Source organism: Oncorhynchus nerka, linkage group LG19, assembly GCF_034236695.1.
Source record: "Oncorhynchus nerka isolate Pitt River linkage group LG19, Oner_Uvic_2.0, whole genome shotgun sequence".
Taxonomy (NCBI): domain Eukaryota; kingdom Metazoa; phylum Chordata; class Actinopteri; order Salmoniformes; family Salmonidae; genus Oncorhynchus; species Oncorhynchus nerka.
Window position 1 is genome coordinate 10,826,588 of NC_088414.1, and position 26,722 is coordinate 10,853,309.

Sequence of the window (26,722 nt, forward strand, 5' to 3'; positions counted from 1 at the left end):
CAGAATGGTCGTGGACAGAAGGTACAGAGTGGCAGGCAGGCTCGAGGTCAGGGCAGGCAGAATGGTCATGGACAGAAGGTACAGAGTGGCAGGCAGGCTCGAGGTCAGGGCAGGCAGAATGGTCGTGGACAGAAGGTACAGAGTGGCAGGCAGGCTTGAGGTCAGGACAGGCAGAATCTGATCTAACCAGATCAGAGTCCAGGAGGTACAGAGTGGCAGGCAGAATAGTCGTGGACAGAAGGTACAGAGTGGCAGGCAGGCTCGAGGTCAGGGCAGGCAGAATGGTCGTGGACAGGCACAATCTGATCTAACCAGATCAGAGTCCAGGAGGTACAGAGTGGCAGGCAGGCTTGAGGTCAGGGCAGGCAGAATGGTCAGGCAGGCGGGTACAGAGTCCAGAACAGGCAAGGGTCAAAACCGGGATGACTAGAAAAAGGAGAAAAGGCAAAGCAGGAAAAACCGCTGGTAGGCTTGAACATACAAGATGAACTGGCACAGAGACAGGAAACACAGGGATAAATACACTGGTACAGAGAGACAGGAAACACAGGGATAAATACACTGGTACAGAGAGACAGGAAAAACAGGGATAAATACACCGGGGAAAACAAGCGACACCTGGAGGGGTTAGAGACAATAACGAGGACAGATGTTTTAATTTACGGATAGAGAGGGACACACTCCAACACTCAAAAATCATTTACAAACAAAGCATTTGTGTTTAGTGATCAGAGGCAGTAGGGATGACCAGGGATGTTCTCTTGATAAGTGCGTGAATTGGACTATTTTTCTTGTCCTACTAAGCATTCAAAATGTAACAAGTACTTTGCGTGTCAGGGAAAATCTATGGAGTAAAAAGTACATTATTTTCTTACGGAATGTAGTGAAGTAAAAGTAAACCTTTTCTAAAATATAAATAGTAATATACAGATACCCCCAAAATACTACTTACTTTACACCATTGGTACTTGACAACAACAAATGAAGACAACAATTATACTTAGATATCAGGAGTCATCTAGCTATAGAACAAAGCATGCTGTGTCCATCCCCGCTAAACTCTTTATTTTCCCCTAGTCTAGGCCTATGTGTGTCCCTCTCTAAGAGTATCCAATGACAATCGGCTCAATAAGACGCGTCTGACTATTAACTACGTTTGACAGTCTCTTCTAGATAAAAGAAGAATATGTACAAATATGATGACTCATGCCTTCATATGTCATTTGAGATTATTAGACATATTCACAGCAAAGTTATCCTCCTCTTGATTTAATAATCTGTTGAAATGTCTTAGAAGAAATGCACGTTTTTCCCAAGAAGTTACCTTATTAACCCCCCCTCTTTCTTTCTCTCTCTCTCTCTTATCATAAGACTCGCTGCCGACTGCCCCCTACTTGTCTCTCCCCTCCCCTGTTTCTCCCCATGCTCCTCTCGTTATAAAGCCGCGTTTACGCGCAGTGAGTCCCTCCACACAGCACAGCCCAGAGGCGGCAGCAGAGAAGCACCGATATATCACACACAAGAGAGAGAACGCATCTGTTCTGTCCGTGTAGCCTACAGCAGGTGACTTGGCTGAGCATTCGGAGATAGACACAAGGTAAATGTCCTCTCAAATCTCATTCAGACATTTGGTTTCATTCTTCACCGAGATTTGTGTTGTCCAGCTCTGATGCGCCTGTATTCTCCGATGCTACCGTTTATTTATGAGTGTATTTGTTGTCTTCTTGAAATCTTGTGTTTTTTAAGATGTTGTCAATCACTTGGTTTCGGGTAGACAGCTGTTTCAGCACGAGGGAACCATACTGACACTGATAAAGCGTGAATGGTTCTCACTCAAGTACAGTGATCTGATTTACTGAAACGCTAATGAAGTATAGAGAGAGCAAGAGAGAGAGAGAATTCCAGGCGTGCTGTTTACCCAGGCTACTCCTGAGAAAGGATCAATACCAGACATCGTGTAACTCTTTGTCTGTGTGTGCATGTGTGTGTTATAACATGTACAGTGTTGAAGACAGACCATTTTCAGTCAAATACATGGTAGTGTTTTATATCCTGTACAGTACAGTGTAAAGCAAACAACACATTTCCCAGAGCAGGCCAAAAACATACACCATGAAGTCTTACACAATAACACAGCAGCTAACACTGCAGAATAGGACACTGAATATAGAGGGCATTACTGCAGTGGGGATCACTGTGTGTGTGTGTGTGTGTGTGTGGCAGCTATGCCATTAGTCATAGAGTCAGACCACAATAAAGTGAATTTGGAAAGTATTCAGACCCCTCCACGTTTCAGCCTTATTCTAAAATTGATTAATACATTGTTTTCCTCATCAATCTACACACAATACCCCATAATGACAAAGTGAAAAGAGTTTTTTTGCAAATGTGTTAAAAGTAAAAAAAAAAAAAAGAAATACCTTATTTACATAAGTATTCAGACCTTTTGCTATGAAACTCGAATTTGAGCTCAGGTGTATCCTGTTTCCATCGATCATTGTTGAGATGTTTCTACAACTTGATTGAAGTCCACCTATGGTAAATTCAATTGATTGGACATTATTTGGAAAGGCACAGAACTGTCTATAAAAAGGTCCCACATTTGACCGTGCATGTCACAGCAAAAACCAAGCCATGAGGTCGAAGGAGTTGTCCGTAGAGGTTCGAGACAGGATTGTGTCAGGGTACAAATCTGGGGAAGGGTACCAACACATTTCTGGAGCATTGAAGGTCCCCAAGAACATAGTGCCCTCCATCATTCTTAAATGGAAGAAGTTTGGAACCACCAAGACTCTTCCTAGAGCTGGCCACCTGGCCAAACTGAGCAATTGGGGGAGAAGGGCCTTGGTCAGGGAGGTGAGATTGAACTCTTTGGCCTAAATGCCAAGCGTCACATCTGGAGGAAACCTGGCACCATCCCTACGGTGAAACATGGTGGTGGCAGCATCATGCTGTCAGGATGTTTTTCAGAGGCAGGGACTGGGAGACTAGTCAAGATCGAGGCAAAGATGAACGAAGCCAAGTACAGAGAGATCCTTGATGAAAACCTGCTCCATAGCGCTCAGAACCTCAGACTAGGGCGAAGGTTCACCTTCCAACAGGACAACGATCCTAAGCACACAGCCAAGACAACGCGGGAGTGGCTTCTGGACAAGTCTCTGAATGTCCTTGAGTGAACCAGCCAGAGCCTGGACTTGAACCCGATCAAATATCTCTGGAGAGACCTGAAAATAGCTGTGCAGCAACGCTCCCCATCTAACCTGACATAATTGGAGAGGATCTGCAGAGACAGGCGTGCCAAGCTTGTAGTGTCATACCCAAGAAGACTCGAGGCTGTCACTGTCAAAGGTGCTTCAACAAAGTGCTGAGTAAAGGGTCTGAATACTTATGGAAAATGTGATATTTCAGTAAAAACATATATTTAAATTAGCAAACACTTCTATAAAACAGTTTTTGCTTTGCAATTATGGGCTATTGTGTGTAGCTTGATGAGAGAAAAAAAAACAATTTATAACATTTTAGAGTAAGGCTGTAATCTTAACAAAATGTGGAATAAGTCAAGGGGTCTGAATACTTTCCGAAGGCCGAGTATGTGTGTAGCTAAATGTATTTACAGTTTTTTTCACGTTTTCAAGTTCTGGTGACAAGTAATGCATTCTGATTATTGATTAGATTGTAATGGACACGTGATTTGTGTAAAATACTTTTTTGAAGGTTGTACTGATTATAATGAGCTAATGTTAAGCTATTTGCCAGGTATGTGTCGAGCCATGTTTGTTGACATTATACAATGCATTCTGGGTGTCACGTAAATGTCGCTCTTTCCAAAGATATTATTATGAGGTGAAGGAATGTGTCAATCATCTCTCAAGTAAACTTCCCGGAAGTGAATGAAGGGACGTGAATGATCGTAGACGACACACCCCCTTCAACATGCACACTGCAAACAGACCAAACTCATCTTGTCTCCTCTTATTATCTTTTGGTTGATACAAAAAAACAATCATGGCGACGCGCACAAACTAGCGATCGTCGGATTACTTTTATTTTCTAGAAAGTATTTTACTCAATTATTTTGATCAATGTTAAGGTTACCTGTATTGTGTTGAATTATAAACAGTAATTGCTATTAGCTCATTTATATTGTGGTTTCTGACAGCAAAAAAAAAAAAAGCTCTAGAAAGAGGCCAGAGTTCCCGGCTTGGAATTCCGAGTTGGATGACCGTTCAAAATGTATTTTCTAAGTCGGAGCACATTTTATTGCGAGTTCCCAGTTGTCTTGAACTCAGCAGAAGTCATGCTGGATTGGCAGCATGGCCAATGTATTCAACCTTTTCTGGCCCATGGTGTTGAATCTGAATGCCTATCCTTTTCTGCTTGGCATAAAGACCCTTAAACTTAGCCATAGACCACACACCCTCTCCACTGAATAGCAGGCTAGTGATTGGTTTGCAACACTTGCAATTAGCCACTGATTCCTTCTAAACCACTCGTTATTGAATTTTGCGATTTCCAACTTGTTGTGTAATGTTTATTTCCAGTGGCCGATGAGCACCTATAACAGCTCTTCAAATGACAAGGATTGAAAATGATTTGCTGACTTGATTCATGATGACTGCTTGTCTAGCTTGCTAGCTAACATTTTGAAAGTATGATCTTGACATGATCAGTCCAATCAAAGCTACGGTAGATATGTGATTTGACGTCATTTTATGTGGCAAATTACCTTGAGCGTCGTTGGATAGGCACTTCTAAAGTAAACCTATGGCAGCACCCAAGGGGCTTGAATTTTTGAGCTCTCCCCATAGATTTTGCGGTGGTGTAATGTCCCCATGACTGACAGAACACGGAGCCATTCACGGCGCACCTAGAGAACCTTACCAACCCCTACACTCTGTATTTTCCGTTGCCTGCACCACCACCACAGAAAGCACTGAGCTAGGCTGAAACTCTTATTTTGGAGCTGCCTTACTCAAGAAAGCAAAAAAACGACCATGTTTTTATGTGGCTTTATTACCTTTTTAAACTTTTATTTTTTTTTTTTTATCACATTGTTTGGACACTGATTTGTGATACAAATGAATGCCGAAATAACATGCAAAACAGGCAACAAAACAAGAACATACAGTTCCAGTCAAAAGTTGACACCTGCTTTTTCTTTCTTTTTACTATTTTCTACATTGTAGAACAATAGTAAAGACATCAAAAAGATGAAATAACACATATGGAATCATGTAGTAACCAAAACAGTGTTAAGTAAATCAACATTTATTTTTGATTTTAGATTCTTCGAAGTAACCAACCTTTGCCTTGATGATGGCTTTGCACACTTGGCATTCTCTCAAACATCTTCACCTGGAACACTTTTCCTACAGTCTCAAAAGAGTTCCCACATAAGTGGGGCAAAAAAGTATTTAGTCAGCCACCAATTGTGCAAGTTCTCCCACTTAAAAAGATGAGGCCTGTAATTTTCATCATAGGTACACTTCAACTATTCTCTTTTCTTATTTGAGCTGTTCTTGTCATAATATGGATATATATATTTTTTTTTACCAAATAGGGCTTCTTTTGTATAACCACCCCTACCTTGTCACAACACAAATTGGCTCAAACGCATTAAGGAAAGAAATTCTACAAATTATATTTTAACAAGGCACACCTGTTAATTGAAAGGAATTCCAGGTGACTACCTCATGAAGCTGGTTGAGGGAATGCCAAGAGTGTTTAAAGCTGTCATCAAGGCAAAAGTTGGCTAATTTGAAGAACACTTTTTTGGTTACTACATGATTCCATGTGTTATTTCATAGTTTTGATGTCTTCACTATTATTCTACAATGTAGGAAATAGTAAAAATAAAGAAAATCCCTGAAATGGTCATTACACTGATGCACCTTGTGCTGGGGACAATAAAAGACCATTCTAAAATGTGCAGATGTCTCAAGTTTTGAGGGAGCGTGCAATTGGCATGCTGACTGCAGGAATGTCCACCAGAGGTGTTGCCAAAGAATTGAATGTACATTTTTCTACCATAAGCCGCTTCCAATGTCGTTTTAGAGAATTTGGCAGTACATCCAACCGGCTTCTTAACACTACAGCATGCAATGACATACTAGATGATTCTGTGCTTCCAAACTTGTGGCAACAGTTTGGGCAAGGCCCTTTCCTGTTTCAGCATGACAATGCCACCGAGCACAAAGCGAGGTCCATACAGAAATGGTTTGTCAAGATCAGTGTGGAAGAACTTGACTGGCCTGCACAGAGCCCTGACTTCAACCCCATCGAACACCTTTGATTTGAAATGGAACGCCGACTGCGAGCCAGGCCTAATCGGCCAACATCAGTGCCCGACCTCACTACGTCTCAGGTGGCTGAATGGAATTAAGTCCCCGCAGCAATGTTCCAACATCTAGTGGAAAGTCTTCCCAGAAGAGTGGAGGCTGTTATAGCAGCAAAGGGGGGACAAACTCCATATTAATGGATATGATTTTGGAATGAGATGTTCGACAAGCAGGTGTCCACATACTTTTGGTCATGTAGTGTATGTCTGACTATGTACCATAGAAAAACAAATTTAAAAAGAGAAACAAAACAAACCGTTGGTGACAGAATATAACCTATAACATCTGTGCATTGTTCCAGAGTTCACGACCTCAGTCACTCAAGATGAACTCAGCCTAAAACCGTGGGTGTTGAAGATGTCCATCGTCACCTTGGAGGTGGCCTTGGAGGTGGCCTCGCCAGTCTCATCCTTGATAGGTATCACACAAAACGAGAAAACATTTTTGGTTCCAAGCACCCTTATTGGGTTATACAGAAGGGAATTTAGAGTTAAGCACATTCTCTTCCTTTACTGAGCTTAATGTGTATTGCTTCCACCCACTTGTTAAAGTGAAGGGTCCGATGAGGTCCACGCCCTAATATTTAAAGTATTAGATAGAAGATTACATCATTCTTACCCATATCTGTGTCGTACAGTATGCAGATGTTCATATTTATAAGGATACTGGCACACACCCATTCTATAGTATTGACATCTCCTGTGGTCAAATAAAGCAACCATTACAAAACAACTTATCAGGGCAAAACGTGAATTGTGCTCCAGCGCCACAGTCTTCACCCTCTCAAACTTCTGGTAGGCTAGACAGGGTACTGACCTTTTAAGCACAAAGTGACACATTTAAACATTGTGTGTTCTTTGATTATGACAGTCGTTGAAATCATAATACTTTCAGATATAATAGAATGTGATTGTTATTTCACTTGCCCAGCTGTCCACATCCTTGACAATCCCACAACAGAAGAAGCGTAGGTTTATTTTGCCAATCATGCGCTTCACTCCAAAATGGCAAGCATGCATTTTGGTCAGCACAGCCTCCTTCTAGTCCTTAGTGAAAATCAACCTCCTGTGTGGCTGGCCATCCTTCCCCCGTAGGTACATGTGATTGCCTAACAAATTGGTAGAGAAGAGTTGTTGAGATATTCAAGTCTAAGTACATTTGCACTGCTGTCTTTCTCTCTCTGTTTCTCTCTCCGTCTCCCACTCTCATCCTATCTCACCCCCCCCCCTCTCTGTTTGTGTAGTCTAGCTAAGAGACCTAGTTAAGGGCAGTTGGAATTATCATAATTGCTTCCACCTATCCATTTGATTGATCAGGTTTAACTTATAGCTCGATACCACAATATGACAGACATATAACTAACTGCATGTATAGCGAGCAACATGTAGATGACCAACTAGCTAGATGGAAAATGGTTGTTGAAAAATGGTTGTACATAGCTAAATCCTTCCGGTTATCTAATAGAAGTTAACTGCTTAACGTTACCCTGAAATGTGAATTTCTGTTGTCGAGATCAGGGGTGTCTTCATAGTACTTCGCCTGGTTGGAAAGATAAAAGAAAATCATTGAGGTGCAAGTCACATACAAACAGAAAGCTACAATAACAGTTAGTTAGCTAGCTAACATTAGCTAAATAACACTGTCTGGCTAGCTAGCTGACTAGGCAGGCTGAGCTAAATAACACTGTCTGGCTAGCTAGCTGACTAGGCAGGCTGAGCTAAATAACACTGTCTGGCTAGCTAGCTGACTAGGCAGGCTGAGCTAAATAACACTGTCTGGCTAGCTAGCTGACTAGGCAGGTTGAGCTAAATAAGTACATTAGCTAGCAATGTCAATCTGAAAACAGCTTAAATTATTTCATCCTATTTAACAATATTTTCTTATATAAAGACATTTATATGGTAAAGAAAGAGTGTTCTCTTTCCAGTTTTCTCGGTCCTCCGAAGCAGTCGGTAGCAGGTAACAGTTAGTCGCCGTCAAAAACACTGTCGTTGGGGAGCAATTCTGAGCTAATAATTTTGTGCAGACAGAGCGAGCGCTGATGAGGTGAAATAGAATTAGAACTGCCCGCGTCCTCTGTCCTCCATGACCGCTAGGTAAAATGGAGCCAAGCAACCAGCAGAGCAACGGATGCTTTGGTTCATTACGTAGACCGGTCAGAATTTTGCAAGTTCTAGCAACAGCCCTAGCAACAGAAGCTAGAACTCACTGAATCCCATTGTGAGGCATGGGAAGACACCTTTTGGCAGGTGGACACTATTTGGAATGACAGGCCCCCCAAGGCCTGGGCCCAGGGGCTTCAACCCCGGTTAACCCCTGCATTAATCCAGCCCTGAGGCAGCCTGCTGTGAGATACTCAAGTCATTAGGGATGTAGTGGGAAAGAAAAGGGGAGGGGTTAGGAGAGAAATGGGGTTAGGAGAGGAGGGAGAAGGATCATAGCCCCATCCCTACCTTCAGGCTATGCTCAAACCCTACACCCCAATCCGAGCACTTCATCTACCACCTCTGGTCTCTTGGCCCTCCCACCCCAGATTCTGCTCACGCCAGTCCAAGCTCTTCTCTGTTCTGGCACCCCAATGGTGGAACCAGCTTCCCCCTGAAGCTAGGACAACAGAGTCCCTGCCCATCTTCCGAAAACATCTGAAATCCTACCACTTAAAATAGTATCTTAAATAATCCCATCCACCAGAAAATTGATCTGACCCATTCGGATCCTCACAGTACAGTCATGATACAGAATATTGAATGAGTCCATATCCAGCTGTAGTAAATGTCCATGTGTGATATTCGGAATAATCCCAATATCATATATGTTTAAAGGACATATCTGGTTTGAGATTTTTTTCAGGATATGGTGCATATCCACAAAACTCAAAATATGCTTTGGAAAAATTCTGTATTCTTTAGAATATAAAAAACATGTCATGTAAAGATATCCCCTGTAATGGACTGTTTTCGCCCAGTGACTAAAATGTAAGAGAAGAGGGGTTAGGAGAGAAGAGAATAGAATAGGGGTTATGAGAGGAGATGGAAAGAGAAAAGAGGGGAGGTGAGTCAGTATTCTACCATTTGAGAGAGAATACTCCTGGCTAAATTTTCGGCTGGGGTTAAGGCGGCGCTAGTGTCAAACGCATGTTAGTTTGTAATTTTGTCATGTAAAAACTGGTGAACTGGCATTTTCCAGCCCTAATATTTTCCAGCCCTAACGCCAGGTTCAGTAATTTAGTCTCATATCAGCTCGCTTGCGCTCAGATAGGTGTGGTGGAAATATTTGAGGTTTGTTCTTAAAAGCATGTTCCAAAGTACTAATTTCAGGCAGCGCTGATCGAATATATTAGACCAACCAAAAGCTGGGTTTAGTGGTAACAGTTGGTTATGGCATGAATTTTGACTGCAGAAACGCAGACTATTCGGCTGTGAAGCACACTGCCCATATGCGCATGAAACAAGAGCAGCCCAATGTGCTTTTGGTGCCTGTATACTTCGTATTTAGAAACCTACATAAAAAAAATGTTTTATTTGATTAAAATCCAAGCATAGCCTCCCCTCCTCACAATGAATCCTTTTTTTCTGCCCAATGCAGTAATCAAGACTGTCGATAATGCGTTTGGCTCCGAAGCTTAAGTTTGAAAGGAGAGGTAGGCCCACAATATTTTAGCCATGCAGTTCCCGTTTGGACGTGCGTAAAAAAAACTCCATGATGTAGGCACGTGTCCATGCCCATTATGAAATGAGCGATAAGTACCTTGGTGAATACCGGTGAACCTCGTATTTAGAAGTTATCTGTAACACGGAACCCAAACCGGCTGATAGAGCACGTGCACAAATTTATTTTTGCCCCCCCCACAACCAAACACGATCACGACACACAGGTCAAAATATCAAAACAAACTCTGAACCAATGACATTAATTTGGGGACAGGTCGAAAAGCATTAAACATGTATGGCAATTTAGCCAGCTAGCTGGCACTTGCTAGCTAATTTGTCCTGGGATATAAACATTGAGTTGTTATTTTACCTGAAATGCACAAGGACCTCTACTCCGACAATTAATCCACTCATAAAATCGTTTCTAGTCATCTCTCCTCCTTCCAGGTTTTTTCATCTTTGAACTTATATGGTGATCCATCTAAACTTTCATTGTGTTACCACCACAACCGGCAACAAAGTTCATCTTTCAATCACCCACGTGGGTATAACCAATGAGGAGATGGCACGTGAGTGCCTATTTCTATAAACCAATGAGGAGATGGGAGAGGCGGGACTTGCAGCGTGATCTGCGTCAGAAATAGGAATGACTTCTATTTCAGCCCTTGGAAACGCAGACTCTCGTTGGCGTGCACAAGCAGTGTAGGTGCAATAATTGAATAACATGGATTTCTAAAATTATTTTGCGACGCTCGCGCACACCACGTTTCCGGTCTGGTCAGTATGTCATTAGGCCTATTATAACAAAGGCTGGTTCAACAGTAATGTGTGTCTTTTTTAACATTACATTTTACATTTATTTTTTAAAACTGCTTGTTTTTCGTTTCATGTTATTACAACCAAACCTATTAGGATTCACCTTCCTGGTTTTATGGTGACAATGTCCGTGGCACACTTGCAATGCAACTTCTGGAGGTGTGTGAATGCGATCTGATCTGTAAAATGGTTGTGATTATGTTCATAAAACACAGGCCTATTTGGGAGCAGTATAACGGTGAGTGGACATTCTCCCCTTCTTTTTATATTGGATCTTTGTCCAGCTACTGTGAACATTTTGGATATGCATAAAAAAGGTAATATTATATGCAATTAATTAGAACACTGCAAATGGGGGGAGAAATGATGATGCCATTGTAAGTGTTGCATATAGCCTATTTAAAACAAATGAAGACTTAAAAATCATTGTGTTGATTAGAATTTGACCTATGATAAAAATGACAGCTGCCTCTGATTGAGAACCACGCTCGTCCTCTTCCTCTACCAGGCCAAACACAGAAATAGCAAATCATAGAAAAACTAAACAACATACACAGAGACAGAAAATAATCACCCACAAAACACAATAGAAAAACCCATGGTTCTCAATCAGGGACAACTCACGCTGATTGAGAACCTGACCATACTAAACCAAAGACATAACAAAAGAACTAAGGTCAGAATGTGACACTACCGCCTGCGATTAGAATTACCTACTGAGATAGGTTTGTTTAAATAGAGGCCTCCATGTCCTATTCCACTAGAACACCTATGGAGACACAAACGCTAGTGTGTGTGTCTGTGTGACAGGGTTCGTTGTTTTAGCAGGGAGTTCTGGGGGATGTTGGATATTTGCTTGATTATTGTCTTCCACTGGATAAATTGTTTCCACTGAGTGACTCAAGACTCTTGTCTTGCACACACATTAAGAAAGACGCTTGGAGAGACTGAGACGTGTTCTTCAGTCAGACAAATCCGATTGAAATCACTGGTTTGTTTTCTACCTTCCATAATAAACCAGCCGTATGCTGCTCATCAACCCCTACCTGCTGCTTTAATGACTGAACAATATCGTCAGACAGAAATAGAATGGGGAGAGAGAGAGAGAGGGGTTAGGAAGAGAGAGCGGAGAGGGAGAGAGAGAAGCAGGAGGGAGTTAGAGAGACAGAAAAAAGGAATTGGTGGTAAAAGATAGGGGAGACAGTGGATGACAGGAGGGAGGGAGTGAGGGGAGAGGCGGGGGAGTGTTAATTCTTGATGAAAGCGACTGGTCATTTGCGAGCCAAATATTCACAGCACAGTAAAAAGACCCAGTAGAGAGTAGCTAGCAAAACAACAGAGAGATATTAACGTTGTTTTTCCTGATTAGTGTTAGCGATAAGTGTCTGAGTTAATGAGGCGGTGTCATAAACATGATGTATTGTCTTTTCAAAGTAGGTTTAATTAAACATCTTTCTCAAACCAGGACACAGCTGGCCTGAGGGAGAGCGTAAAGCATGAACCAGATAAAGTAGAGGGGAGAAACGCTCACTGTGGTTGCTTACGTACAGCGCGTGTGTGCACGTGCATATTTGTGAATGTTCATACTTGCGCGCGTGTGTGTTTTATATGCACGTGTGTTTGTGTGCATCCGAGCATGCATGCGTGTGTTTATTAAATGTGTCTGGGAGCGCATTGGTATTTTTAGAGAGGCCAGGGATTTCAGATCAGGGAACATTCTACTAGAGTTTCTCTGTTCTACAGCCTACTCTATGTTTATGTTGTCGAGCCATAGCTATACTGTTGCATGTATCTACTACAACTGTCTAGACTAATCGAAGGAGACACACGGGCGTGCACGTATGCACACACACACTTATTTTAGGGTCATATTAAGCCATTTGTCTCTAATGTTTAATCTCATCAGAGGAGCCAGTAACTAACACCATTAACCTGAGGGCAGTGTGTGTGTCTGTTCGTTTTTGCATCTGTGTGCGTTCCCAGTCTAGCTATAGTTGCCCACATCTCTCCTCTCCTGTGTGTGTGTGCTTGTTTCCTGTCCTAATGGGTAGTGTATGTATGATTGCATGACTACATGCCTCATCTGAGCTGCATTCTCTCTTTCACGCAAATGAGCCAGAAATTACTGTTGCTGTTCAGCATTTAGCTTTGTGTTTGCTTGCGTGCGTGTGTGTGTGTGTGTGTGTGTGTGTGTGTGTGTGTGTGCGTGCGCAACCTGCTGGGGAAAAAAGAAAGAAACAAAAGACATGAAAGATGTTCTGAGGAAAGAGAGATGATGAGATGGTTACAGTGGTGTGGGTGTGAGGGAGACAGACAAAGAGGGAGACAAAGAAATAAAGATGAGAGAATGAGAGAGGAAAAGGGAGACAGTGAGAGAGAATCTGTAGTAATTGTCAGTCACACAGCGTTAAACAGAGACCTGCTTTCTTGAGGGAAGATAGACCGACATAATTATAGTCTCCCCTCTACTTTCTCCTGCTTTAATATCTATCCCTGAGCTCTTCAACACTGGCTAGAGACTTAATACATTTTATGCATATTAAGTGGACATTTTTATATATAGTGGACAATGAAAGCCTTTCCTCCCTCTTATTTTCTTCTTCATTTCTTATTAGTTATCCCCCTCTTCTCTCTTTTTCTGTTCAACTTTTTTCAACTTCTTTTTTTCGAATCTCAACCCTTCTCATATCTTCCCTGTCTTCATCTAAACTCTCTTTTCCTTTTTCTCATTTCCTTTTTCATCATCCTCTTGTCCTCTCCTCTCTTCTAGTCTCTCCTCTCCTCTCATCTCCTGTTCTCTTTTCACATGTTCTCTCATCTTCTCTACATTCTCCTTCTTATGGTCTTTTCGAATGCTATATTCTCTTTTCCTCCATCCCCTGCCTTTAGTTTTTTTAATTTGTAGATTATTCTCTACTCTTACACAGTAAATAGACTGAGATTATCTTCTATTGTCTTCCCTGTTTTACATATAGAGACTTTGAGCTGATCCTGAGCCAAACCAGTCACAGTGTCTCCAGCAGACCGAGGGAGTGGGCTCAGCCAATCAAAGTGATTAGCAGACTCGGACAGCCAATCACGGCGACTCTAGCAACATGACGACCAACCAGCTGTGGCCAACTGAGAAGGGTATAGAAAGACTATAACTGCCTGTCTACCCCATCACCCTGTACCCCTCTACACCGCCCCCATCAACTCCCAGTCTCTACCCCCTCAGTTCAGTAAGCACCCTCTAACAGCCTCCAAAGCCCTTCTTCCACCATGACCAATAACAGCAGCTCCCCTGGCATCTGGGAGACCCCTGATTGGTCTGAGTCAGGCCAGTGCCCGCCCTCGGTGTGCGGGGCCACATTCCTTATTGTGGCCTACAGCACGGTGATCGCGGTGGGGTTACTAGGCAACGTGGGCCTGGTGTTCATCATTGGGCGGCAGAAGGAGCTGCGTAACGTCACCAACATTCTGATCGCCAACCTGTCCTGCTCGGACATCCTGATGTGTGTGGTGTGTCTGCCAGTCACCGTCATCTACACTCTGATGGACCGCTGGGTATTGGGGGAGGCACTCTGCAAGGTGAGAACACAGTTCCTGCGCCTGTATGTTTGTTGGATAACCGTTCCGTGTTGGTTTGTGTCTGTAATCTGTCTTTTTTTTCTCCTCCCGCTCCCTCTCTTCTCCCTCATATATCTCCTCTCTTCCCTCTCAGGTCACTCCGTTTGTACAGTGTGTGTCAGTGACGGTGTCTATATTCTCCCTGGTGTTGATTGCGTTGGAGCGCCATCAGTTGATCCTGCACCCTACTGGCTGGTCCCCAGCAGCAGGCCACTCCTATCTGGCCGTAGGTCTCACCTGGTTGGTCGCCTGCTTAATATCCCTCCCCTTCCTATCCTACAACATTCTGACTGACGATCCCTTCCAGAACCTCACACTGCCCGCCAACCCCTTCAGGTTAGTGTGTGTGTGTGTGTGTTTGATTGTGCATGCCAGATGTAGGACTCTCTCTCTCTCTCTCTCTTCCTCTCTCTCTCTCTCTCTCTCTCTCTCTCTCCTCAGAGACCATGTGATCTGTATGGAGAAATGGCCGACAGATAGACACCGTCTGGCCTACACCACCTTCCTGCTGCTGTTCCAGTACTGCGTCCCCCTGCTATTGGTGCTGCTCTGCTACCTCCGCATTTTCCTACGCCTACGTCGACGCAGGTGACACACACACACACACACACAAACACACACACACACACACACACACACACACACACACACACACACACACACAAACACACACACACACACACACAAACACACACACAGGACAGTCAAAGAATTGGCAAATTAATGAGTCGTTCATAGTCAATGGAGTCATTGTGAAGAAAAGTTGAAGACGAATGAGTCTGCTTACTCAGACGCAGGTAATACATCAGGACAGGATTCAATGAATGGTAGTCAATTAATTACCAATGGTGAATGGGAGAATGAAATAAATTAAAGAGTGCAGTAGTAGTCCAATGATTATCAAAGAGGATAGACATTGAACAGTTGATGAGTAAATGTTAATGTTAATGAAGTTCATGAGTACCTGGTATAGTGTGGAGTACCTGGTATAGTGTGGAGTACCTGGTATAGTGTGGTATAAATCCCATCCATCAAGTCAGTTCCTGTGGCCCCCCAAGTCCATTCCTTTGTTTCTCCCATCCAGGGACATGGTGGAGCGGATCCGGAATGCCCGAGGAGCCCAGAGGATCAATGCTATGCTGGCGGCCATCGTAGCTGCCTTCGCCCTCTGCTGGCTGCCGCTCAACGTGTTCAACACGATATTCGACTGGCACCACCAGGTGCTGCCCGCCTGCCAGCACGATGCTTTGTTCTCTGCCTGCCACCTCACTGCAATGGCCTCCACCTGTGTCAACCCTGTGGTGAGTGGACTGGACTAGAATTGAACTTAACTGAATTGAAATTAAATTAACTTCATTTTTATTCAACTCAACTGTATTGATACAAATTTTGGAAATGGAAATGTCATTACAAACATGTGCTGGTGCTGTACATTAACACCTTTTCTGCACACACACACACACACACACACACACACACACACACAGGTGTATGGCTTCCTGAACAGTAACTTTCAAAAGGAGTTGAAGGTTCAGCTGCAGCGCTGCCACTGTGGCTTGGGGGCGCCAGAGAGCTATGAGAATTTCCCACTCTCTACCGTCGGCAGCGAGGGGATAACCAAGATGTCAACGCTGAACCGGGCAGGGTCAATGAGCACCGCGCTGCCTCCACGGGCCGAGCCCAGTGTTAGCATACGCAGCTAACGTCTAGCCAACAGAGTGGCTAATGCTAATGGATGAGTAGTGTAGCGTCTACAGCTGTCAGACAGGGTGTAAACAACAAGGATACAGTTCATATCAAGTAAGCAGCAAACAGACAAACCCTCAAATGAACAGAGCTGGCATAGAGCAGCTAACGCTAATGGACAGAGCTAGCGGCTGATGCTAAAGAGAGACAGAGTGGAAATAAGCAGCTGGACAGACAGGACAGACAGAGCTAGTTGGCCCCAGTTTCCATGAGGTTCAGTCAATTTCTGAATTCCTATAAAGCATTGCAGGCCGAGCAGACTATACAGGACTGATGTATGCACTTAGCTAAAATAAAAATGAACGAACAGATCCATACAGCTAATCAACGGAGCAGCTCGTGGACAGAGAGCACACATGCAGCTACGCTAGGTAGCACACAGCTGGAGAGACTGCGACAGAGTGACAGACCCAGGGACGTGTGGGCTCTGTTTCCATGGTGACGGGGTATTTCTGAACTAAGTCAGTTTGTTCCCAGAAGAATTGTCGTCACCAGAGTTTGACATCATCCTAGGGTGTTAAGCTGCTGTCACGCCAGTCAGATGGATGGACAGACGGTCAGTCAGTCAGTCAGACAATTCCGAACTCAGGGCTGCCTTGAGCTGATATGGCAGCTGTCTGTCTAACATCAGAATAACCCTGTTGACACTGACAGCCCTCCCTCTCAGTCGCTGTCTCCCTGTGAGCTGTTCAGTAATCAGAGACATCAGTCTGAGACATGCTGATGAAAGAGACAGAGAGAGGGGAGGAGAGAGAGAGAGTCCCTGATGTTGCTTACGCATTGCAGACAGATCATACATACACAGAGCTGGCTGACCGGACTGGCTGTCTGGTCTACTGACTGTGTGGCTGGTCTACTGTCTATCTGTCTGGGTGGCCGACTGGCTGATTGGCTGGCTGGCCTACTGTAGATCTTCATCAATAATTTATGATTGTACAGAACAGTGGAAATGGATGTAAAAAAATATATATCATGATTTTTATATTTTTGTCTAAAAGTAAAACAAAATTCCACTTCTTCTTTCCATTTGTGGTCAAAGTGCCAAGGCTCCAGCTTGATGTTGTGCATCTGTAATTTTATATATGGAGTGTTTTTGTTATTGTTCTTGTTAGCTCTGATTTTAATGATCCAACCATATCGCTCATGTATAAAATTAGTATCAGCTTTGGTGTGTGTGTGTGTGTGTGTGTGTGTGTGTGTGTGTGTGTGTGTAAACCCTCTTAGGTGTGTGTTCAGGATATAATCACCTTAGCCCTTCTCATTGGCTCCTGCTCCAGACATTGAGGCCTGTTTGGATCTTAACATCAGGCAGTTACCTGCTTCACTAGAGCCAATCATGTGTTAACATGTAACTTCTGCTACATGCTAATGTGTTAGCTTTAGCCGGTCCAGAAACAATCCTGGCCCCTAACTCCTGGGCCCCGAGTGCTGAACTAGAACAGGATCCTAGTGCAGATATGAACTCACCACTGTAGTACCGATGTCGGATTTGAATTTGATCACTCTTTTGACCCTCTCTCGCTTGCTCAAATACTGAAGCACTAGACAGTATTCCCCCCTACTGCTACTGTAGTAATAGGTCCTATTACTCCAACATTCAAATGTACAAAAATGTATCTGAAATGAACCTATACATGTCAACAACAAAAAAATGTTTTATGTAGCTTAATAACAAAAATAGAAATTGGTCCACAACGACATACAAGTGTCAAGTGTATCCGAAATGCAGCCGTACAGTAGGCTACACCCAAACTATAGCCTACTGTAGCCTATCAAAACGAATTGCACACATAGGCCTATAACATGAGATGTTAAGGTGAAATTGAGAGTAGTGAGGAATGGAGCGTTAAGGTAAGAGAGCGACTGATAAAGAATAAAAAAGGCAAAAAGGTTACGAATCAACTATCGAAATGTAGTTCAATTGTGGCATGGGGTGGTCTAGCAGTCAGGGTTGCTACCTTCAGTGCCGTGTAGGCACGGGCTTGGTTCTGGCACACACCCTTCTGACAGCCACGTCCTTCTGGCACCCACATCCTTCTTGACACATCATTCAAACCACCCGATTGACTTGATTTAGTTACACATTTCAAATACTTACACATTTCAAAGACACATAGATGTATTTTTTATTTTTTAAAAGAGACCATACCAGACACTAATATTTGAAAGACTTTTGTATTTAATGGGTAACATAAATAGGAATTGTGAATATGAATATCAAATAATAGCGGTAGGCTACGCCAACATTAGTTTCCATTTGTACAAAGTGTTGGGGGTAAAATGCCACAGTCGATTTGCCGTCGTGGTAAATGAGGAAACACTTGATTTCAATTGTACTGAATGTTTGTTAAACACATAACTCACCCTTAGAAAAGGACAGAGGCCTGGGTTCAATCGGATCCATCGTTAACAGGAGAAAGCAGACACCCGCATAGCCAATGCTTTGGCGTTGTTGGAGATGGAACTGCACCCGAGCCATCAAATGGTGAGCAGCTGCTCTTGCAATCATTGTCATGAAGCCACACCTGCCACCCTTGAATTATGAAATTCAGAACGAGGAAGTGTACGCTATATAGAAATAATTGAAAATCATGAAACTAAATAATGAGGCTTTCTATCATCCTCATCGAGATGTATAGTACATCTCAAATTCCAGTGTTCCAACTTGTAAACAAGGCTGCATGGGATTTCTGTTAATGCGACTCCGTGCAGCCAATGGCAATGTCCGCTTTAGGTATAATCAGTGGTGCAGCCAATGGCAATGTCCGCTTTAGGTATAATCAGTGGTGTCTATTCATGGGTGCCAAGGGAAGCCAGGCTTCCCAAAATATACAGTACCAGTCAAATGTTTGGGCACACTTACTCATTCCATAGTTTTTCTTTATTTGTACTATTTTCTACATTGTAGAATATTAGTGAAGACATCAAAACTATGAAATAACATATATGGAAGTAACCAAAAAAAGTGTATAACAAATCAAAATATCTTTGAGATTCTTCAAAGTAGCCACCCTTTTGCCTCGATGACAGCTTTGCGCACTCTTGCATTCTCTCAACCAGATTCATGAGGTAGTCAACTGGAATGCATTTCAATTAACAGGTGTGCCTTGTTAAAAGTTCATTTGTGGAATTAATTTCCTTCTCAATGAGTTTGATTCAATCAGTTGTGTTATGAGGGGGGTATACAGAAGATTGCCCTATTTGGTAAAATACCAAGTCCATATTGTGGCAAGAACAGCTCAAATAAGAAAATAGAAATGACAGTCCATCATTACTTTAAGACATGAAGGTCAGTCAATCGGGAAATCGTTACTCCTATCAAATCCCATTGAGAGCAAACGTCATTGACAGAAAAACTGGAATTGTTGCATCTCGTTGTGTTGTCCTCCGGTGACTAGCTAGCCGTCTAGCTAAAATTGTCATTTTCCTAAATTAGCCATGGATGGAGATAGGGATTTGGACTTGTGGTTTTCTCTGCACTGTTCAATGATTATAACGAAACAAGATTCTCTGGTCTGATGAAACCAAGATTGAACTCTTTGGCCTGAATGCCAAGTGTCACGTCTGGAGGAAACCTGGCACCATTCCTACTGTGAACCATGGTGGTGGCATCATGCTGTGGGGATGTTTTTCAGCGGCAGGGACTGGGAGACCAGCCAGGATCGAGGCAAAGATGAACTGAGCAAAGTAGAAAGAATCCTTGATGAAAACTTGCTCCACGCTCGGTACCTCAGACTGGGGCTAAGGTTCACCTTCCAACAGGACAACCACCCTAAGCACACAGCCAAGCAACGCAGGAGTGGCTTCGGGACAAGTCTCTGAATGTCCTGAATGACCTGAAAATAGCTGTGCAGTGACACTCCCCATCCAACTTGACAGAGCTTGAGAGGATCTGCAGAGAAGAATGGGAGAAAATCATCAAATATAGGTGTGCCAAGCTTGTAGCGTCAAACCCAAGAAGACTTGAGGCTGTCATCGCTGCCGAAGCTGCTTTAGCAAAGTACTGAGTAAAGGGTCTGAATACTTATGTAAATGTCAGTTTTTGCTTTGTCATTATGGGGTATTATGAGAACAAAAAAATGATTTCATCAATTTTAGAACAAGGCTGTAACGTAACAAAAATGTGGAAAAAGTCAAGGGGTCTGAGTACTTTCCGAATGCACTGTATATGTGTACATATAGGTAGGGGTAAGGTGACTAGGCAGCAGGATACTAGGGTCCCTTCGGCAGGGCTTGCAAACCATAGTTGGCTTGGCTGTGCATCCTGCTGGAGCATACATTGTCCATCCTAATCCTGAAGGCATGGTCCATCAATACATATATATAGTATATAATACAGGGCTTTTCAGTCTCAAAAGGCCGTGATCCTTTGAACGTGTATTACCATGAATAAAACAGAATATTCCTCATTTCATACTGTATGGGTTAAATGGAATAGTAACTGAAATATGGACACTGACTATAGGCTCACGCAGCGTCATATAATATATAATGTAATTATGCACTTCTTGCAGAAAAATTATACAGCAAATGCTCATTTTGTCTTGGGAACAAGAGAGGAGAAATATGATTCTTTTCAGCATCTCTTGAGAAAATGCAAATGCGCATGTAATGTGTTATCTTTCTTTGACACTGTTATGCAAGCAGACAGTATTTCGACCACATAAAATATGCACCCAAGATGAACTGAAGTCTTTCATCATTTTCTCAGGCTTTTTCATTCTCATAAAACCAGTCAAACTGATGACATTGGACATTTTGCACAGGACCAATCTTTCCACTGTTTTGAAATTCTTGTTATTTCTCCCAGGTCCCTAAATGAAACAGACAATTTTACCTGTGTTAACTAGATTACTGATGCATTCATTATATCAATGTAAAACATTATTCTGGTGAGGACTACTTTATTTAGTAGAGACTTCTGGGGAAAGAAAGGACAGAAGAAAAGCTGCATGTAAGCCTATCTAACTATAGTCCGACAAAACAAATGGCTTACCAAATGTCCGAAAATATCATATGGCCGACCAAATGTCGGAAATGATAATATTCTAATCAGATGAAAACATCATCACACAACACCCATGATGTGCGAAACTGAACCTGCGCAGTCTGTGAAAAAAGAAGTTTACATACCATAGTATCCTGTCTAAGATCAGCATATCACTTTATATGGGTTTCTCATGTCCGGATACAAGCTTTTTCCGGGTTATTGTAAACGGGATATGATATTTATATCCGTCAACTTAGAAAACAGAATACTTGAGTATCCTGAATAATAACGGGATATTGGTGTGCATGTAAACGTGGACATTGTCATCCAAACCCAACCCAACATTTACTCGTGACTCACCTAGGTTCCAAACTCCTTTTTAGATGAGACTAACTTTATGTCAAAAAATTATCCTATTTACAGTTTGTAGTCAATGTTGTCACGAGAATAAATGTTTCTGACTCATTTTGATGCCACAGAGGCTGTTTTCAAAGGGATTAGTTATTTTTTAGGGGCAGTTGCTCTTGAAAGACTTTGGTTGTAAGCAGGACTAAGGTAACACAGACATCTTTTAGGGCGCAATAATGAGGTAACCAATATGGTTGCAATTGAGATCAGCTGTGCGGATTAATTTAGCTGTTATTGATGGTTTAACGAAACATCAACTGACGATAATCTAGTGCCATCAATGGTTTGCAATAGGCCTCTTGTTTTTTGATTATATTCTAATACACTCTTTATGCTACCCGTTAGCCTGTCCATTGTTACATACTGTAATGAAAGGTGTGAGAACCGATAATAGCCTACTGTTTGTGTTTCCCTGGCTGAGTTGATGAGCTGACTTGAGCCATCGGTTGATTGACAGATGTAGGCCTACTGTAGAACGATAAACCTTCCTCCAGTGTGGATGCTCGCCCATGTTTTATAGTTAGGCTATTTACAGTACCTTCAGAAAGTATTCATACCCCTTGACTTGTTCCACATTTTGTTGTGTTACAGCCTGAATTCAAAATGATTACATAGATTTGGTTTCTCTCTCCCACCCATCTACACACAACACCCCATAATGACAAAGAGAAAACATGTTTTTAGAAATGTTAGCAAATGTATTGACAATTAAATACAGAAACATTTAATGTAGTATTTACACCCTGAGTCAATACATGTTAAAGTCACCTTTGGCAGTGATTACAACTGTAACTTTGCATCTCAGGAACATTCAATGTTCCTGGTAAGAAACTCCAGTGTATATTTGGCCTTGTGTTTTAGGCTATTGTCCTGCTGAAAAGTGAATTTGTCTCCTCGTGTCTTTTGGATTGTAAACTGAACCAGGTTTTCCTACAGGATTTGACCGGTGCTTAGCTCCAGTTCATTTATTTTGTATCCTTCCCGATGACAAACATACCCATAACATGATGCAACCACCACTATGCTTGAAAGTATGAAGAGTGGTACTCAGTGATGTGTTTTGTTGGATTTCCCCCAAACATAATGCTTTGTATTCAAGACATAAAATTCATTTCTCTGCCAAATTTTTTGCAGTTTTACCTTAGTGCCTTATTGCAAACAGGATGCATGTTTTGTAATATTTGTATTCTGTACAGGCTTCCTTCTTTTCACTCTTTCATTTAGGTTGGTAGTGTGGAGTAACTACAATGTTGTTGATCTATTCTCAGTTTTCTCCTATCACAAGCCATTAAACTCTGTAAATGTTTTAATCCCGGGGCAGTTTCCTTCCTCTCGGGCAACTGAGTTAGGAAGGACGCCTGTATCTTTGTCGTGACTGGGTGTATTGATACATCATCCAAAGTGTAATTAATAACTACCATGCTCAAATGAATATTCCATGTCTATTTTTTTTAATTACCATCTACCAATAACTGCCCTTCTTTGTTGGGCATTGGAAAACCTCCCTGGTCTTTGTGGTTGAATCTGTTTGAAATTCACTGCTCAACTGAGGGACCTTACAGATAATTGTATGTGTGGGTTACAGAGATGAGGTAGTCCTTTAAAAATCATGTTAAACGCTATTATGGCACACACACAGTCAGTCCATGCAACTTCTTATGTGACTTTTAAAGCCCATTTTTACACCTCAACTTATTTAGGCTTGCCATAACAAAGGGGTTAAATACTTTATTGACTCAAGACATTTCAGCTTTTCATTTTGTTATTAATTTGTAAACATTTCTAAAAACATAATTCCACTTTGACATAATGGGGTATTGTGTATAGGCCTGTGACACAAAATCTCAATTGAACGCAACAAAATGTGGAAAAAGTCAAGGGGTGTGAATACTTTCCGAAGACAATATAGTTATGGTCTGGTGTGGATATCCTCTTACTTTTAGTGAGATTTCCATTGCTAAGCAGTTATGGTCCGGCTACAGTAGCATAAGCCTACTGTACTTTCAGTTCGATGCCGGCATTTGAAGTCATCCTCGTTATGGATTTTAAAGCCTGTATTCTATGGCTTTAACATTTCATCTCGTCAAGGTGTCAAGATGTTGCATTTCAGCCTATCCAAAGAAAATGTTGTTGAGCTGAGACACTTTTCTTTGATGTGTAAATTATCAGACTATTCATTTTACTTCTTGAATTTTTTTTAAATGAACTTGTGTGCCTAAATTAATTGAAAAAATGAACGATCCAATGGTGGAACTTTCCCACAGTGTGTGAATCAAAGGTCAAAGGGAAAACTCGCAATGTATTCAAGAGTTAAGTCCTCTGAAGTGTTTCATTTCCTACTCAAACTCTTCGACCTGAATTCCAGCATACAGAGTTTATTTTCTATTTCTTTGTTGGTTTTCTCTTTCAATGGTGGAACATAGCATATATTGTTGCTTGCTAGATTTGTTCATGTTCTATGAATCAGTTTAGCCTACCTTGTATTTAGCCTAATCAGGTTTTATGTTGGACGTGTGCTCACAATCAAATTGTTATTGTCCAATGATTTATTCTTTCTAAAAGGTATTTTTTTACATGTTTGTAATTGTGTAGCTTTTATTGTAGAGGTAGAACAGTGTTGGGAAGCTGGGAACATATAATAAAACAACTGATATTTAAAAAAAAATAAAAAAAATTCCCTGACAAAATAAAATATACATTTATTATAATCCACATAAGAATTCACACGAGACGTGCTGTATCCTGCAGGTAGCCTACATAGGCTACTTGAACTGGTGCCCAGCGGAACTGCAGTCTTAAGGTACAATGTATGTAGCCCCGCTACTTTTATAGCCTCGCTACTGTATATAGCCTGTCTTTTTACTGTTGTTTTATTTCTTTACCTACCTACTGTTCACCTAATACCTTTTTTTGCACTATTGGTTAGAGCCTGTAAGTAAGCATTTCACCCTAAGGTGAATGAATACCTGTTGTATTCAGCGAACGTGACAAATAAACAAACGCCGCTTCCAGTTGTCCCCTGGCGGCGATTCTAAATATTTCTTCAGACATTCATATCCCCTTTTGCTGCAGGATTATTCTCCTTCTGCGACAAAAAGGGGTCAAATTTAAGATCCGACATCTGTAGGCGTGCTACAGAGGGTCATATAATATTGACGATGTTTCTATTCCACAGTCTATCTGGTCACGCTGTTGATACTCCTGTATCACATATTGATATAGCTCCAGTTCTCATGGTTAATCGGGCATGGAGGATAATAGATTGGAATCTGAATGTATTGGCCAGAGATTAAATGTTTACAGAGAGACAGAATGATGAAAAGAATACTACTGTAAAGTACTGTTTAGTCAGACCGGTTGGTATGACAACCACAAGGAGTTGTCTTAAGCAGAAACGATCAGGCTGTAGATCAGAGGGGATAAAAGGATAACAGGTCCTGGATCAGATGGGTTAGATTGAGGGAAGCTTCTGTACTCTAGCTCCCAGACTTGAACTGTCATCCTTTCTCTCCACTGTATCTCTCCACTGTACTCACACGCTTTACTCACATGCTTACTGTATTCTGACAAATTACTGTGCTGCTGTAAAAACAATACGGTACTGAGAAATACGGTACTGAGAAACCGGGCATTCTTATCCTGAAGGGTTGGGAATAACCCTGCCTCATACTTGTTGTGGATGTTCATACGCTGAAATAAGAAATCCTGAATTTGAATTCCTGTTTCAGAATAGATGTAATTATGGTGTAGGCACTTCCAACACACTTCACCGAGTCAGAGTACAAAACATGCCATGGAAAAGAAACACGACACACATGCACAACAGTGTGTGCACAACACGCGAACACACACACACACACACACACACACAGAGGAGTTAAGACTGCCGTCACCAGCCGTTCAAATCGCACACAACAATTTGACAAGACACATTTGACTCAGCATCTCTGGATGATTTCCTTGCCAAGAATATACTGTTTCAACCATCAACTCCAAGGGCTAAACACCCACACACACTCACACAGTGACACTCACACAGTGACACATACACACACGTAGCCATTTTGCTCCTCACAGCTAGGTGAGGAGAGAATCACGGTTTATTTCTGGTTTTGTTTCCAATCCTTTTGAATTCATCTGAAAAGAAGAGGCGCCAACTCTAGATATGTTACGTTGTGTTTCTATCTGTGACACGACGATCTCCCCCTTGCCTTGGTGCCCCACGGTGCATCACTCTGTGTGTTGTGGAGGAGGCGTTTGGTAGGCTGATGCATGTTGCTGGTTCATTTAAGACACGTGCGCGCACACACACACACACACACACACACACACACACACACTCAAAGACATGAGTTAAAAGATAGATAACAGGAGGTTAAGGCTGTATGAGTCACGACAACATAAACATAATCATCGTGTGTGTGTGTGGGTGTGGGTGTGTGTGTTTGTGTGTTGCATAATCACCACCCTAAGTGTGTTTGCCCTCACTAATGATCACACACTCATACATACAGGGACCTTGACATAGATTGCAGGGACAGCAAACACAGACATTTAATGACACTACAGTGTGCTGGACATGACTACAGGACATCTGGACAATTGATGCGTGTGCTTTTGAGTGTGTCTGTACTGTAACTTTCAGCGAGAGAAGTTTATTATGTCGAAGTGGACTGAGATTCTTTTCGAATGCACTTTAAACCCCCCCAAAAAATAATGTTTATCTTTCTTTTTCTTCTGTTTTCTGATGAACGTAACAGAGCCTCACGCAGATGTAGCCTCTGAGCCAAGCTTTCCTTTTAGGTGTCTTCATTGGTTTCTAATACACTTTCCATTGTAGATTGTTATGAGGCTGAAATGTTCTGTAAATGTCTTTGAATACAAGAGTCCAACCTGTATCTCTGTGGTTTTGTGTTCCTTCAAGGATTCATAGCTAAAAATGTAATTATTTTTGTTTAGCTGGAATGTCACAAGTCAGGTGAGGATACTCGGCTTGAGAGGAGGGATGGATAGGAGTCAGGTGAGGATACTCGGCTTGAGAGAGGGATGGATAGGAGTCAGGTGAGGATACTCGGCTTGAGAGAGGGATGGATAGGAGTCAGGTGAGGATACTCGGCTTGAGAGAGGGATGGATAGGAGTCAGGTGAGGATACTCGGCTTGAGAG

At 42.2% G+C, this 26,722-nt stretch overlaps 1 protein-coding gene and 1 long non-coding RNA gene across 4 annotated transcripts; one reads left to right on the forward strand and one right to left on the reverse strand.

The window, feature by feature from the left end:
• Positions 1 to 1,442: 1,442 nt before the first annotated feature.
• On the forward strand, positions 1,443 to 26,455 carry npy8ar (neuropeptide Y receptor Y8a). 3 transcript variants are annotated; one of them, XM_029620171.2, is made up of 7 exons: positions 1,443 to 1,597; positions 6,640 to 6,756; positions 13,780 to 14,374; positions 14,508 to 14,749; positions 14,855 to 15,001; positions 15,498 to 15,714; positions 15,901 to 26,455. In XM_029620171.2, the coding sequence occupies exons 3-7, from the start codon at positions 14,066 to 14,068 to the stop codon at positions 16,114 to 16,116; spliced, it is 1,131 nt and encodes a 376-aa protein (XP_029476031.1). In that variant the 5' UTR covers positions 1,443 to 1,597; positions 6,640 to 6,756; positions 13,780 to 14,065; the 3' UTR covers positions 16,117 to 26,455. The 3 variants fall into 3 exon arrangements, with proteins under 3 accessions (XP_029476031.1, XP_029476028.2, XP_029476029.2); XM_029620168.2 differs by having other exon boundaries at positions 14,508 to 15,001; XM_029620169.2 differs by lacking the exon at positions 6,640 to 6,756 and having other exon boundaries at positions 14,508 to 15,001.
• Positions 5,011 to 8,760, reverse strand: LOC115101023 (uncharacterized). Its single transcript, XR_003859235.2, has 3 exons — positions 7,824 to 8,760; positions 6,957 to 7,446; positions 5,011 to 6,748 (listed from the first exon to the last, which is right to left on the reverse strand). It is a non-coding gene; the product is annotated as an uncharacterized LOC115101023 (long non-coding RNA).
• Positions 26,456 to 26,722: the final 267 nt, after the last annotated feature.